At 40.2% G+C, this 15,231-nt stretch overlaps 1 protein-coding gene across 2 annotated transcripts in view; it reads right to left on the reverse strand.

Moving 5' to 3' along the window:
• The window catches only part of pde2a (phosphodiesterase 2A), a 140,563-nt gene that overhangs the window by 4,164 nt on the left and 121,168 nt on the right, over window positions 1-15,231 (reverse strand). For both annotated transcript variants that reach the window (XM_023406633.2, XM_023406634.2), the window contains exons 10-30: window positions 13,762-13,836; window positions 13,280-13,321; window positions 12,498-12,566; window positions 12,279-12,409; window positions 9,462-9,573; window positions 9,303-9,342; window positions 8,707-8,770; window positions 8,367-8,448; window positions 8,001-8,175; window positions 6,941-7,053; window positions 4,842-4,919; window positions 4,610-4,732; window positions 4,421-4,491; window positions 4,019-4,141; window positions 3,835-3,922; window positions 3,199-3,246; window positions 2,884-2,958; window positions 2,666-2,765; window positions 1,587-1,699; window positions 251-289; window positions 11-117 (exon numbers count right to left, since the gene is read on the reverse strand). In XM_023406633.2, coding sequence (XP_023262401.1) covers window positions 11-117; window positions 251-289; window positions 1,587-1,699; window positions 2,666-2,765; window positions 2,884-2,958; window positions 3,199-3,246; window positions 3,835-3,922; window positions 4,019-4,141; window positions 4,421-4,491; window positions 4,610-4,732; window positions 4,842-4,919; window positions 6,941-7,053; window positions 8,001-8,175; window positions 8,367-8,448; window positions 8,707-8,770; window positions 9,303-9,342; window positions 9,462-9,573; window positions 12,279-12,409; window positions 12,498-12,566; window positions 13,280-13,321; window positions 13,762-13,836 — 1,868 coding nt within the window. The remainder of the gene's footprint in view (window positions 1-10; window positions 118-250; window positions 290-1,586; window positions 1,700-2,665; window positions 2,766-2,883; window positions 2,959-3,198; window positions 3,247-3,834; window positions 3,923-4,018; window positions 4,142-4,420; window positions 4,492-4,609; window positions 4,733-4,841; window positions 4,920-6,940; window positions 7,054-8,000; window positions 8,176-8,366; window positions 8,449-8,706; window positions 8,771-9,302; window positions 9,343-9,461; window positions 9,574-12,278; window positions 12,410-12,497; window positions 12,567-13,279; window positions 13,322-13,761; window positions 13,837-15,231) is intronic.

The following is a 15,231-nucleotide window of genomic DNA, read 5'->3' on the forward strand; positions in this document are numbered from 1 at the left end:
TCGTACGCACTTGTAGATGGGCATGGCGATATGTTCCATGAAGCTTATCTGTAGTTCTGGGATGTATGCTTTTTCTCTGTCCATCATCTCACTGGGCCTGTTCCCCATGGCTTTTTCCTGCACACACACGCACACACAGTACAGACAGACATGAATAATGAGCTCACCATTGTGTAAAATGACACACACTTTAGCCACTCGCTAAATCATTTCACATGTCATTTAACAGTCAGAGTTCACTGACACATACCAGATCTCCTTGAGAGAAGAACTCTTTATAAATCAGCTCCTGTGGACACAGAGGCAAACATCTGTTATTGTTCATACGGGTTCATATTCATAGTGACACAGATTGAGTTCCTCTTAAAATACAGCTTCCATTCATATAATGTTGAATATAAACTGACTCCACTTGATATTTCCTTATTGAGTGAAGTATAACCTCAACTCTAATCTCTACTGGCATCTTTTGTGAGAAAGACCAACACTCAATTTTACATTTTACATTCAACTTAAACATGTACATAAGCAATTTTGAAATTTAAAATGGGATATTTCAAGGTACTATGTAATGTAACATACAATACAATAATACAATATCTAATGGAAACCTGGTGTATCGCAGTCTGGGCTTGTAGCTTTAGGAGAGAATTTCCCATATTTGCAAACATGACTGTAACTGGATTATCCAAGATAAAGTACCAGCGCCCTTTATTACAATTTTGGTGTGATTGCTGTTTTTCATTAATCCTCATGCATATTATGGCCCATGAGAAAATAATGTACCAACTGAGACCAGTACAAACCAGACATTGTAGAATAATTTCCTCCCCTGAATTAAACAGAAATGCATTTTCAGTTTTTGGGAGCAAGGATTACAGTGCATTTGCTCTAGGTGTCCGGTATTTGGAGATTTAGGGTGTTGGATTTAGGACAAGGGTCAGGGTGTTGGTGTTGAAAAAGGGGGCAGACCAAGATTAAACATAATCCTAAAGTGGAGTGCAGTTTCACATGATAGAATATCATGGAATATAGACTGAAATGCTTTCTACTGTACAGCTTTGCATTTCATTATCTTGATCGTCCTAGAAATGAGTTCGTTTTACTGTATAGTCTACTGCATGTCGTCTAAAAGAGACAGTATGTTAATGTCCAGTTTCTACATCACGTCAAACATTTTTGGAATTTGTGGAACAAGCTGTTTTTAAATGTCAAAAGTGTATTAGACCACTTTAATTGCCACTACTACTTCCGAGACTACACTTCTGCAACTTGCACCACACTAATTACTGAGTATTATTATTAATAATTGTTCAAATTACTTGAATAATTGTTCATCATGGGACACATTTGCACAATTGAATATACTACAGTATAAAGGTGTAGAACCTCATATCGAGGCCATTTGCAGGAGTATGACAAAAATATCTGTGGGTGATGATTCATATATTGTTATGTAATTTCTTAAAGTTAAACCTGGCATCCCCTAATGTTTTGATAAATGAATGTATTTGCCAAATCATCAAGTCAGTGTTTTAAAAATGAAACACATTTTGACACAGACACAGGTATGGAGTCGAACTGACAGCAATCTTGCGTGTGGTTTTCCAGCCCTTGGTTTGGTCTGACAGGTCACATGACGTCATCAACAGGCACAGCAGCATGGAGCGGTGGGTTCGGCTTTTTGGATTGTATCCGTCTGAAACGCACAGATATGAAAAATGGTAAACCACAGTAAAAATTCAGATTGAAACATTTAACTTATTAATAACAATTTTTTGAAACGCATTGCATTTTAGTGTCCCGTACTCAAAATATCCACTTACTATGTATTTTTAGATTATGATGCTCAACAACCTCATTGAGATGTTAGGTAAGGACATTTTGTATATTTGTTAAGAGATGTTTAAATGTAACTTTGACTCTTTATATCTTAACTCCTTGTTTAGTTAAACTATTTCAGCCACATGATTGACAAGTTACACAGTCTGTGGTGTGAGGAGGTTGCTAACTCATTCTGAGGTTTTTAATGTCCTTGAATTGCTTTAACAACTAAAAATGGATTCCACTGAGGAGCCATCCACTCAGGATGCCTTATAATTGGCTGCATTCAGGCGTAACAAACCACTGGCCAGGAGGTTACAGCCAATTATATTACATAAGAGTGCAGTAAGCAACTGCCTCCTCAAAATGGTAAATTGTTGAGAATTTTTAAGAATGTCAGTGATGAATGCTGCAAGTTTGAGTCCAGATCTCTGCAAAATAATATGTGTAATGAAAGTATAGAGTCAGAATGTGCCTTTTGTGTGGTGCCAAGGGGGAGCCACGCTGCAGAAGAAATGGGTTAAAAATTTCACAATTTATATATTTATCAGTGATTATTTAGGTAAAGAATGAACCTAAGTTATATGGGTTTACTTGTGATTCATCACCAATCAGTCAATCACAAATCAAGAAAAATATATTTCTGATATTTAATAATGTATGCTTCAAATATCATTTATATGATATGATAAATATGTTTTTTTTGTGAAAGAAAAAGTAAAAACACTGCTTTAGCGTCACCACTCTGGACCATGCATCTGAACAAAGCCTCCCTTTGCTGTGTGTGGCTGTGAGTAAAAAGCAAAGGTGTGGCTGTGCATACTGAACTATTGTGGCGTACCATCAGCCATCTTCTGTAAGTCCTTGAAAATGCGAAGGTGGTGAGCCAGGTCTGTCGCCAGAATGATGTCTCTCATCAAATCCAGCATGCGCTGGTAGTCCTAAAAACACATCAAAAACAACTTAAGCTTTCACACACAGTGACAGCTGAATGTGGAATCTAAATGAGAGAGAGAGAGAGACATTTGTATTGTGTGAATGTTAGATTTTATATCTCACCTTCCTGGAGAACTTCTCAAAGATGTTGCAGCCATGAGTGTTCAGAATGGCAATGGCCTGGGCGAAGTGATGTCTCTGTCGTGGCAAAAAAAAAAAAAAAAAAAAGCATGATGGGAAAATGGTTGCTTCTGAAGTAATGTGGAACCAATATGCATGCCTCCCACTGCTACAAAGAATTCAAGTTTGATTTTGACCACTAGATGTCACACTGGAACACAACAATGTTAGTATTTCTCAGAGACTGAGGATTATTAACTATGAAAGAACAAACCAGTATAACCAGTGAGCAATGTAATTCAATGGTTGTGAGTTTACCTCCATCACGGATCCCTCGGAGCTGTAGAGAGCAGCCAACACAGATTGCTGAAAATAGAAAAAGAAAGACAAATGAAACACAATCCCTTCAGTGTACACGCTGTATTGACTCAAATGAATCATAATCCCTCAATAAAATACACTGACTTATTTTTAAACATGCTTGTCAGCTTGAACATGAGGTTTGAAATATACATCATAAAAGAGCTGATAAAGCTCTGATAAAATAATGAGTGACCTACGCTGCATAATGACAGTTGATAATATGTGTGTGTGTCATTTCGGTGCTGAAGGTTTATGCATGATTAGAGTGGAACAGAGCAACATGCTCCTAATCACAATGACATCTAGTGTCTCAGTGGGGCACTTTCACAAATGCAGATACACAACCACGTACTGATATAACAGAAAAACACCCAGAGCCTGGCTCTTATTGATGTGCTTCATCTAAAAGTCAATTTTTTTGTCTGCATTTTTAAAGTGCTGGTGAAGTGTTGCTCTACTGCACTCTACGTGCTTGGGAGGATTAATGTTCTTATTCAATGCCATGCACTTCCTTTTCTTTCCACTTTGTATCACTCCCGACACTTCATCGTATGAACTCTAGTAAAGCAGAAACATCATTTGTGCGCTCACCGAGGCGACTTGGAAAGAATTGTTAGTGCCACGGTGGTCCAGGTCATGGCACATACAGGAGACAAAGAGCGCTAAAATCTCTATATCCCTAAAAAGAGAAGACATCGGGCAAGGTGGGATCATTTTAGCGACATAAACAATGGTGAGATTACATTTCTAGAGTGTTTAAGATTGGCACACTCACTCGAGGTAGTTGGACAGCCCTAGGTTTTTGTAGAGCAGGTAGCAGAAGTGTGAGACGGAGAAGGCGTGCATCCAGTTGTGGTAGGGAGGGTCTCTGTAGCCTTTCTTCACCATCAGGCAGAACCTGACACCAAAGCAGCAGTTAAATTATGGTCTGCATCTCAGCATGTTGCCAGTGATAAATGTAGTATAAAGACACTGCGTATCAGGTCTCACAGTTGATTGACAGGGTCAATAAATATTAGAAAAATCCCTGATACAAGACACTCTAAAAGCAGTGACAACCAAAAACAGACTGGACGTGCGATCAATTTATCAATGCAGACTACTTAAAGTAATTGGAGGACACACACATACACACAGGCTCCTATATTCAGTACATGAATTGATGGTGCTTTCAGACCTGGCGAGCGTGTGCAGGTCAATCTTGTATGTGTTGATGAAACCCATATCTTCAAACATGCTGAGGACGCACTGCAGACACACACACAACAGGAGAGGTTACATCAGCTTTCTTTCCTTGTTTCTGCCTCATCTCATCTCTCCCCATCTCTCTCTCCTCTCCCTTTTCCTGTCAACCTCTGCTCCTCACCATGGGTGTGGTGTCATCCAGAAGGGAGCGAGGGGTGTATGTGAACTCGGCGAAGCAGGGGTGGATCTCCTTCACTGGATCAATCCCCGTCACCAGCAGCTTAGTCACCTCTTCCTCTGAAACCTGCAACATACACACACTGAATCATACTGAGTAAACGATATTGACTGTGTCAGAGAATACCACTGCGCCTGTGTGGGAGAGTGAGTGAGACGCGTCGAGGTGATTTTACCTTCATGTGGTACATCATCATTTCATTGGCCAGGTGGGACCTGAACTGAGCTTCATGGACCCTCTTGTAGAGCAGAGACTAGAGAAACAGACACCAGGTTATAGTAACACTATAACAAACAGTACAACAACACAGTAACCTGGCTACAATATGATGTACAGTGGTAGAGGAAAGGAACTTAATGAATGTAATCTAAAAATGTTTTCATTATTTTCATATATTCGGAAAAATAAACTGGGTCCAAAATAGCCTGATTTGAAAGTAAAGTCAAACGTTTTCTAATAATATCATCAGGAAATTGGAATCTACCCCAGCACTATACGCAAACTTTGTCTCCTACTGATTATAGATCATCCGGCTGAGCCCATTTTTGCCTTTCATGTTAATCTACTTGGGCAAATGCTTCTAAGTGTGTGTGTGTGTGCATGTGTGTGTGTGTGTGTTTGTGTGTGTGTGTGTGTGTGCGTGTGTCCATCTTCAAATAGCAAACCAGAGATTTATGATTAACAACTGAATGCCGCTTACATTTCAGCACATGAGGGAACTGCTTTTTACAACCTACAGCATAATGTACACCATGATACAGAGTGAGCATCAATAAATAATGCATTTGGTCATGTTTAAATGATTGATGAGCTGCCTAGAAGGCAATTATTTTTCCAATCAAATATCTTTATAGTTTGTAGATAAACTATCGAGTACCTGCAGTCATTCAAAGGTCAGAAGCTACTTCATGTGAAGGTGAATTGGAAATGCTGAATTAAATATCATCACAGCTGTACTTCTTTCTTTCTTTATTTCTTTCTTTCTTTCTATCTTTCTTTCTTTCCCTCCCTCCCTCCTTTCCTCCTTCATCTTGGTCTCTCTGCTTTAAGGCAGTCTGCATTATTATGCCTTTCTTATGGAACATCATGTGAAATTAGTTGTAAACATGTAATCAACAGTTAAGAAACTATACCAGTCAATTATTGATTTAATTCATTTTTAAATCCATTAAACTCAAATGAATTGCATGACTGCCTGAGGCATTGTTAGAGGCAAGAGAAATCAATCCATTTACACAGAGTGAATCAATTTTAATCAATGTTTCCACTGTGTTCTGGTAAGAGCTGAAAGGTACCACAATAAAGAGAGACAAGTTTTATCATCACATTTAAAAAAAAAAACTGCTTTAAAGCAAAATTTAAGACGACTATAAATGTTGTGTGTTTAGAAATCGATCTCAAAATCATCGCAATCAACAACACAACTACAGCGCAGCCCTCTAGCTCTCCTGTCTATGACCATCATTATCGTCACAAGCGTCCAAGTCCTTGCTGTCTTCTTCAACATGCAGAAGTTCAGCTGAATGTGTGTTAATGGGTTTGCGGCAGTCATACAATGCATATGAACTACACCATAAAAGCCACTCAGTCCCATCACAGACCCAATCTCTTTAAATTTCCCTCGAGACTTTGCTCTTCTCCGCCTTGACCGAGCATTTCACTCCCACTGAACTGATCCTGTTCGATCTTTCTGGCAGCACTAACAACAGATCTACCGCACTGCTTTAAGGGGTAAGAGACTCCTAATGATCGATACGCTGTGTGCACTTTCTGTTACTCCTCTCTGTGCACTTAGATTTAGTTCATGATTATAAAGCTGCATGGAGGTTGCAGAGATGAAACTGTTATACAGTACATTTATATTATGAGCTGTTTTTTAAAATCAAGGTGAGGATTGTTTACAATGGCCAGCTTGTATGAAGATGAATGTGTGGCTGCAAAAATGCTACATCTTAATGTTATATTGTTTCATACTTTTTCATTGCGGCTGCCGCTAACAACGATAATAAGTGTTAGAAGCTGTTAATTAATTTGCAACTGATAATGTTTCTCTAGCTGTTGGGGAGTTTATTTACTTCATGTTTAATACGCTTGGTTTATAGCTTGGCTTCTTTCTTACTTCATATGGAACCATACAAGTGGACAAATATAAATATACCAGGAACAATTTAATGGCTTGCCTTTCAGTGGCTATTCAACATACTGAACCAGAAGATGTAAAGGTTATAGAGAATCCGTTCCCAAGACTTTCTTTCAGTGGGAGAGAAGACTTACATGGGCAATGCTAATACCACAGTAGATGGAGAAAGCTGTGGCCAGATCCTCATCGAAACGGTTGAACCACGGCCCATTCATTTTATTCACCAACTCAGCCACCCCGATCACCTCTAGAGGAAGAACGATTTAAAGAAAGTTGAGGTGAACAGAAGTAAAGAGAGAGAGAGAGAGAGGAAAAGCGTGAGAAAAGGAGGGTGGGCCGTTGAGGGGGGGTGAGTGGAGGATAGAAAGGAGTGATGGATGCAGAAATGGATGGATGCAGGGAGAGGAAGTTGGTGATGATAAAATGGAAAGTGGTAGATGAGAGTCAAGGATGAGAAAATGAGGCACAAGATGCAACAGTCCGAGGTGCAGAACAGACGTTGAATCTGCTAACCTAAATTAATTTCACACTGGAGCTGAGCCTAATCACACATAAAAAGATCTGATTTTCAACTCTTAATCTGAGCGTCAGACAGTTTTTTAGATGGAGACAAATCACACAGGATCTAAAGTTTCTCTGCTTGGATACAGCAAGAAGTAGCGCCATCAAAGTCTGAGTTTTCTGTAATTTCTAAGTATGGAACAGACTGAAGACGGCTTCTAAAGTGCACTTTATGCACTTTGGAGACGCAACCGTCATTTAGGCACAAGAATGTGATGTAACAACTCTTCGTGCTATTCTGAGGGAGCACCTGTGTGGAAATGTAGCTTGGTTTTTAAAATAGTTTCTACCAATAATGTAATAAAACTAAATCTGACAGTGTAAAGAAATGTCAACAGCGGACTATAGATTAGTGCAGTATTAGACTCACGCTAAACCTAACCATTGAATTGTTTACTAAATGTTAGGTGAGTATTTGTGCCTACATTGTTGAACATTAGACTGTTCAATAAAGATGAATTAAACGTAACAAATATTCTGTAAACTTTCTGTAGGCGTACATAAAGTGTAACCATGTTTTTCTTGTTATAAATGTTTTAATTGTCTTTTATCTATTTTATTGTTTGCATTTTTTCACTTTTCACAAACTGTTGTTCGTGTGTGCATATGTTGAATTTACTGTAAACAACTTACCATTGTTTTCGTCTTTGATGGGGAAACAGAGGATGTTGCGAGTCTTGAAGCCGGTGCTGTCGTCCACGCCTCGGTAGAAGAGAGGATGGGAGTAGGCGTCTTTAATGTTTAGGATCTGACCAGTGGTTGCCACGTGGCCTGCGATACCCTGATCTGCTGGGATACGAAACTCATTCTGCACTCACACACACACGCACACACACACACACACACACACACACACACACACACACACACACACACACACACACACACACATGCAATTGATGCATTTATTTGATGGTTGACACCAGAGACAGAGAGGGAACGTGTGGAGAGAGCAAAAGGGATGACGTGTGATCATGGTGCCCAAACTGCATGTTGTACCTCTTCATCACTAACCACGCCCCCGTCAAACACCTTCGCCACCAGCTCATGACTGACACGATCCAGCAGGAACACGGAACAGCTGGAGGAACAGAGAGTGACAGAGTCAGAGGGGTAACGGAGAAAATAGGGTTTTTATCTCATTTCATCATTTCATCAATGTGGCGAGTTGGTTAATAACAAATTGCCAAGATAGCCTTTTGCAAATGGAGATAAAGACATCTACTCTATACGCACACACTGCTCTCTCTTTCACGCACGCACACACACACACACACACACACACACACACACACACACACACTGAAGCATCCCTTTGAAGATGAATCAGAGGGCTTACATCTCTGCATCACTGAGGTTCCTGGCCTCCACTATAATTTCCTGTAACAGTACTGACACGTCATCTGAAAAAATTAGAGAGAGAGAGAGAGAAGAAGAGGGTGAGCGAGGAAATAAAAGGAAAAGAGAGGAAATGAAAGGAAAGCCCAGATAGACAGAAACACAGATTACACCGTGAGTACCGGTGGATCAGCTGTACAAGCTGATAAGAGCTTTTGTAATCAACGGTTCGGTACAGTGACAGGCAATTTGCTCTACCAGTGGATCAATTTTTTTGTAGCAGCAATCATGATGAATCATCAGTGACTTATTCTACTGTTGGTGCTCACTGTTAGATAAGAATCTAAATGCCTTGGTGTAATTATTGGATATGGGGGGGTGGGGGGTGCCTTTAATACCCTTTTGATTTTATGGTTATGATCCAGGGTGTAATCACCTTTAGGGACGGTAATATCTCATTCAATTACATGTGTCATTCGTTTCATTAGGTGACCACTTAAATATCAGCCATTAACACAAATTGTCCTACAACGTTCTTCCTTCACAGAGACGGACAGAGAGTGACAGAGACAGACAGACAGAGGAGGGAAAACTTACCCAAGTGTGTGAAGAGATTCTTGGCCACTTGCAAGAGTGCCTATGTGGTGAAACAGTGGACACGAAAAGCTGTTTAAAAAGGCAGCTTCATGTATATTTATGTATGCGTACAGTGTGTGTGTGTGAGTGAGTGACTGGGTGAGCGGGCATGTGCAGTACCTGGCACTCCACTTTGAGTTTCTGTTCTTTCTGGAAGGCCAAAGTTGAAGTGAGGACCGTTGAAGTGTAGCAGAAACAGTGCTGGATGGCATGCTCATCTGCCTCCGTGTGTCTGTGTTTGAGGACGTGCGCGCGCACACACACACACACACACACACACACACACACACACACACACACACACATCAGATATTCGTATTATACATATTGTGTGTCATCTTGTGTTGCTATTACAGTAGTACATTTCATTTCAAAAACATTTAAGAGAGTTGAAACTGTAATTTATTTATTTATTTATTTCTTCAGTGAATGGGTTAACTTTTTTTACAGTCATAGAACAATCATTCTGTGGTTCTATCTCCTTTAAGTTTTGGCAAACAAGACATCATTGTGGGCTTTGGAAGTAATTTTTCACCATTAAAAAAAATTTAATCATCTCTACCTCTGCTCCACTACATTTCAGAGGGAAATAATAACCCTTTTTGCTCTCAGTGCGTCTTCTACCACTGCATTTTATAGATCAATGAATGAATTAATGGAATAATTATGAAATAAAAACACAGATGAAGAAAGAATCACAACTATGTAAGACTGAATTTAAGAAAATGTACTTTAATAGTGTATGACTAAATGACTGGAAATGACGTAAACTGAACCAATCTCTGATTTCCTGCAAGTACTGAATGCGGCTGTCACTCTCCTTTAAAATTAAATGATGTGTGAACTTAACAGCATTAATCAGAAAAATGAAATTATCTGCAGCGACCACAGAGATGCTCGTAATTGCCTGCAGTTACTTCTCTTTGCCTACAGAGGGCAGTGACACATTATTGTGATGAAGTCAGGAGCAGTGAACATTTCCGCAGCTTTCTTGCCCTGAGCTTAGACTCCCAGGAATCCTAGCAAAGAAGGCAGTATTTGTACCGAGCTCGGAAATGGCCAGGGAATCTCAGTTTAAGGGCGATTAAGTTCACTTTCCCACAAGAGGTACAAATCCTTTATGGCTGACATTCAGGAGAGAGAATAAAGAGTAGGCTTCAGTCTTGTGAGTCAGGCTGTAGAATAATTTTTTTCTGTCACGATAGAAAATAAAGCTCCATTATTCCTGCAGCTAGAATGAAGACCAGCAGGAGTCCATTTTCAAAGACCAGAAGCACACAACAATTTCCACAACAGATCTGGTGTTTATGAAAAAGGTCGTGACTAATAATGTGTGTACTCTGTTTGGTCTTATGTGACACTGCCATGGAGTTGGTTGCAGTAATTATACAGTATATAAACTTCTTATACTGCCGCTTAGGATGCAGGTTTATATGATCAGCATTCTTTGCCATACTGTGCATTCTCAACCTGCTCTGTGCATATAACAAAATTCAGTTATGTTTGTGATGGAGTGTGTTGTGTGTTACAATCTCATCTGCTGGCACTAAAACTGAGTTATGGACCTGGTATCCCGATACATTTTCATGCACCTGTGACCTTGGGTAAGAGGTTACATCACACTTTTTTGAGGCCAGGCAGAGAGAAGTACAAGCAAACTCTGCATATGAATATGCCATTTGTGTGAGACGGGGATGTGTCTTTAAGATATATGTCTCTACTAAAATCTGGATGACTGAGCTGGAAGCATAGGATAGATTTATCTCATTTTATGCGCCGTTGTGACCATAATCCTGCTGCTGTTACCATGGTAATGAGATGCCAGCTCTGTCATCAGTGCCACTGGCAGAGGGAGAAATTATAGGACATGAACCCCTCTCTATCTATCTGAGTCTTCAGAGAGGAGAGAGAGAGAGCATGCAAGGGAGAGGGATTGTATGTGAGAGCATGCATGTGTGTGAGTGCGTGAGGTGTGTGTGAAGAGATAAAAAAGATAGATAAAATACGCTAATCTAAACATAAATCAAGACATGTTATTGGACAAGGAGAGGGAGAAAGAAAGATGGATTATAACAAGACATTTAAAATTAAAATGTCAGCAGAAGATGACATGTAATATAAAATTAATACAAATAATTTAAAACAATCTTTCTTCCCAAATGTTTCTTAAGCAAACACAGACACACAGTTTTTACAGACTTCTGTATTCAGCAGATAGTGCAGCTCCTAGCAGCACGCACGCACGCACGTGCACGCACACACGCACGCACACACGCACGCACACATACACACACAAACAAAAGCCAAGACTTGGTGCCAAACCCAGCAACCAATTCATCCGCTGCTGTTAGACTCATGACCTGACTCTAGATCATCACATAGCCATCTGCATGGGCGCACACACACACACACACACACACACACACACACACACACACACACACACACACACACACACTGGCTCCAAAGTGATGGTATCCATTCATCAGGGGCTTGCAGCATGTTCTGCTGGTTAGTAGCAGATTTCAGTGGAAACAGCAGCACACTCTCCACTGCTACAAACAAAACAAATCGGAGCTGTTCTGAGCTCAACCAATCAGGCGACCCATCCCAACATTACTGTAAGCCGCTGTCAGATAAATCTTTGTATCTACCATGAGTCAGCGCTTCAGGATTTAGGAAAAGCCAAAGCATCTTCAGTCTGACAATCCAGCATTTTAAATATGCTCCAGCAATAAGCCACCAGTGACTGAGTCACAGTGATTTCTGAACAGCTAGCATGTTCAAAACAGGATTTCAGTGAGTGTCTCTTGAACTCTGAGGTTTTACTGTGACCTTATCATTAAAGAGAGGGAAAAAAACAGGACATAACCAAAAAGGGGAAAAAAAGGTTAATGATAGCTTACAGTATGAACACAGTCTTTCACATGTACATACCTCTGGCCACCCTGCTTGTTGAAGGCGCATGCTAGAGCCACCACCTGACCAGTGGCCCTGCTGACCACAGGGACACAGAGCATGGAGGAGATCTCACAGCCTAACATACTGGACAGCTGCCTACGCTCCTCCTGAGAGGAAGAGAGGCGCAAAGATTGGATTGATAGATATATAGATAGATAGATAGATAGATAGATAGATAGATAGATGGATTCTTACAGCACTGATGTCCTGAAGAGTAATTGACTTCTTCTTCTCGACGACCTGACCGAAACGTCCAAACATCAGCTGAACAGACGAGAGAAAAGGAGAGACATAAAGACAGGGTGAGTGAAAAGGGTGGGGAGGTAAAGAAAAACAGAATAATGAGGGTGAGAGACAGGAAGAAAGGAGAACTGTTGAAAGAGTGCCTGGAGATTTTTATAGGGGTAAAATATGTAAAGGATGTTTATTCTGAGGGAAGTCTGTTACCTCCCTTCTTAAATTAGCACAAATTGCCCATCAAGGAGGTGTTTTTTTTGTGTCCGAATATATCGCTACATCAAGTATTATCAAGATTTCACACATCATTACCCTGGTAAAAATGCTACGTCTGCACCACAACCAGGGACAGGAGACTTAAAGCAACCCAAAGGAAATGATTACTTCTACTGCCCAAATTTTCTTAATTATAACCACTGCCAGGGATTATAAGAGATTACATGTGGGAGGTTTGTTCTATCGTGTCATTCAAAGAAACCTACAACAAGGGTTACTGCACTGGCATCAAAAGTATGCTTGTTAAAAACTGCAACAAATCCTTCTGAATACACCTGAGTGTACTAGACCACCTCATGGCCCCCAGTGTGAGAAAAAAAAACACACACACACAAGGGAATGAGTGACTGACTGACTGAAGGCAAGAATGAACACAAACTGGAAAATAAATGAAAAGACGAAATAAACAAATGAATATATATTTATTATGAATAAATTATTGTTATTATTGTTTTTTGCCTCACCGGGAAGCTGATTTCCTCTTCCAGGACTTTGTCTCCAACAACCTAAAGGTCACAAAGGTCAAAGGTCACTGCTTATTCAAATGTTAATGTCAAAATTACTCTTTAGTGAATGAGTCATTGCTAAAATGGTAGATGTCTCTCTCTCTCTCTGTGTATGTGTGCTTGTGTGCGTGTGTGGTGTGTGTGTGGCAGGAGAGACAGAGAGATGAAGAGACCATGTGTGTGAGACAATTATAGTATTTGTGTGTGTTGTTTTTGTGCGGTATTACAAAGAGAGATTATGAGAACAAATGTGTATGAGCGTGATAAAGATGTGGAGAGAATGTTTTTTGTGAGTATGTGTGTGTTTGTGTACTTGTACTTCTATCTTTGTGAGACCTTGGGAGTCACATTTATGGAACGTGACATTTTGGCAGGTCCTCACAACTTTGTTTGAGGGTTTAGACTTTAAGGGTTGTGGGTGTATGTGTGTGTGTTTGTACCTGGCAAAACAGCTGGTGGTTGTCCTCGGACACCAGCAGCAGACAACAACACTGCGACCGAGTCTGCTGCTGCAGCTGAAGGAGAGCACAAACACAACATCAGTCCTGAAATATAATCACAAAAATCTCTCTGTCAGACTTGGTCAGATTGTTTTTAAAGCCTCAATTTAAGATTCTTTGGAGCGTAGCCTCGGTGTGAAGATGAAATTAGAAATCAGTGGGCAATGGAAAATGCCTGGAGCTAGGGTGGGGCAAGAATTCAGTATTATCTTTGTTGTCTTGCAGTAGCATCAAATTGAGGATTAAGACTTACAAGTAGTAATAATAATAATAATGATCTTTATTTATGGGGCACTTTTCAAACTACAAGGGTGATATATGTTTCTATTATTCGCAGAAAATACTAACTAAATATTTAGTATAACATCTGGAATCAATCTAGAGTTTTATCACAACTAAAATAGTGTGAGTGAGAGGATTTATTGAACTGGTTTCTAAATGCAAGTCTGCAATGAACAATGATTTTATAAGATGGATGTACAGTTATTTTCTTTTCCAGTTAACAGCTTTACATTTATATACTTATTCATACATATTCCAACTAATATGACTTGATAAGTACGTTTGTATACCTAGGCTCATTTTTCACAACAATCTTCAATTCTTCACATTTCACTCATGAAAACTTGTAGTTAATCAGTGATCGTCTCATCGTAACATTCATACCTTATAAAATAACATAAAATACATTATCATGCCGAGGTTTTCCTTTGAACCGGAATGCTGAAAATCTCTCCACAAACAAGACAAGGTCACATTTAGGTGTCTGTGTGTGTATAAATGAGTCAGTGTCTCTGCAGTGAACATCTCTGCTGCCATGCTCTGTAAGACCTGCAGAGTTGCAACCAATATCCTGCTGCGGTCTGTGATGGGAAACATTTCATTCACATTAATAGTCTGAAACACACTCTGAGGTGCAAACACACACACACACACACACACACACACACACACACACACACACACACACACACACACACACACACCTTCATACACGCTGACACAAATACTGTAGGTACACAGGCATATACATGAGCATACATAGATGTTCACACACCCACACACAGTTATACCTAAGAGCAGCGTTGCCTCACACAATATTAGTCTCTGTAATCCACAGAGCTGGATGAAGAACAACCAGGACAGGAATAAACACCAGCCACTGCCAACGTGCTCGCCCCTCAGTCACACAGCGCAAGCACTCAACATGCACTCACATACACATGCAGCACAAACACTCATACACATAAAGCATGTCGCTGCACCCACATACAATAAGTCCCTCCACCCCCTTTTTCCCAAATACTGTTAATCCCATAAGAGCCGCCCCAAGCACTTCCCACCAAACTGACAATTCTTCAGAAGCAAAATCTCCTGCTGCTTTTCCTACCCCCACCCCCACCCCCACGC

This window comes from Seriola lalandi, unplaced genomic scaffold, assembly GCF_002814215.2.
Source record: "Seriola lalandi dorsalis isolate HSWRI2012SDOR001 ecotype SW California unplaced genomic scaffold, Sedor1 jcf7180002054313, whole genome shotgun sequence".
Taxonomy (NCBI): domain Eukaryota; kingdom Metazoa; phylum Chordata; class Actinopteri; order Carangiformes; family Carangidae; genus Seriola; species Seriola lalandi.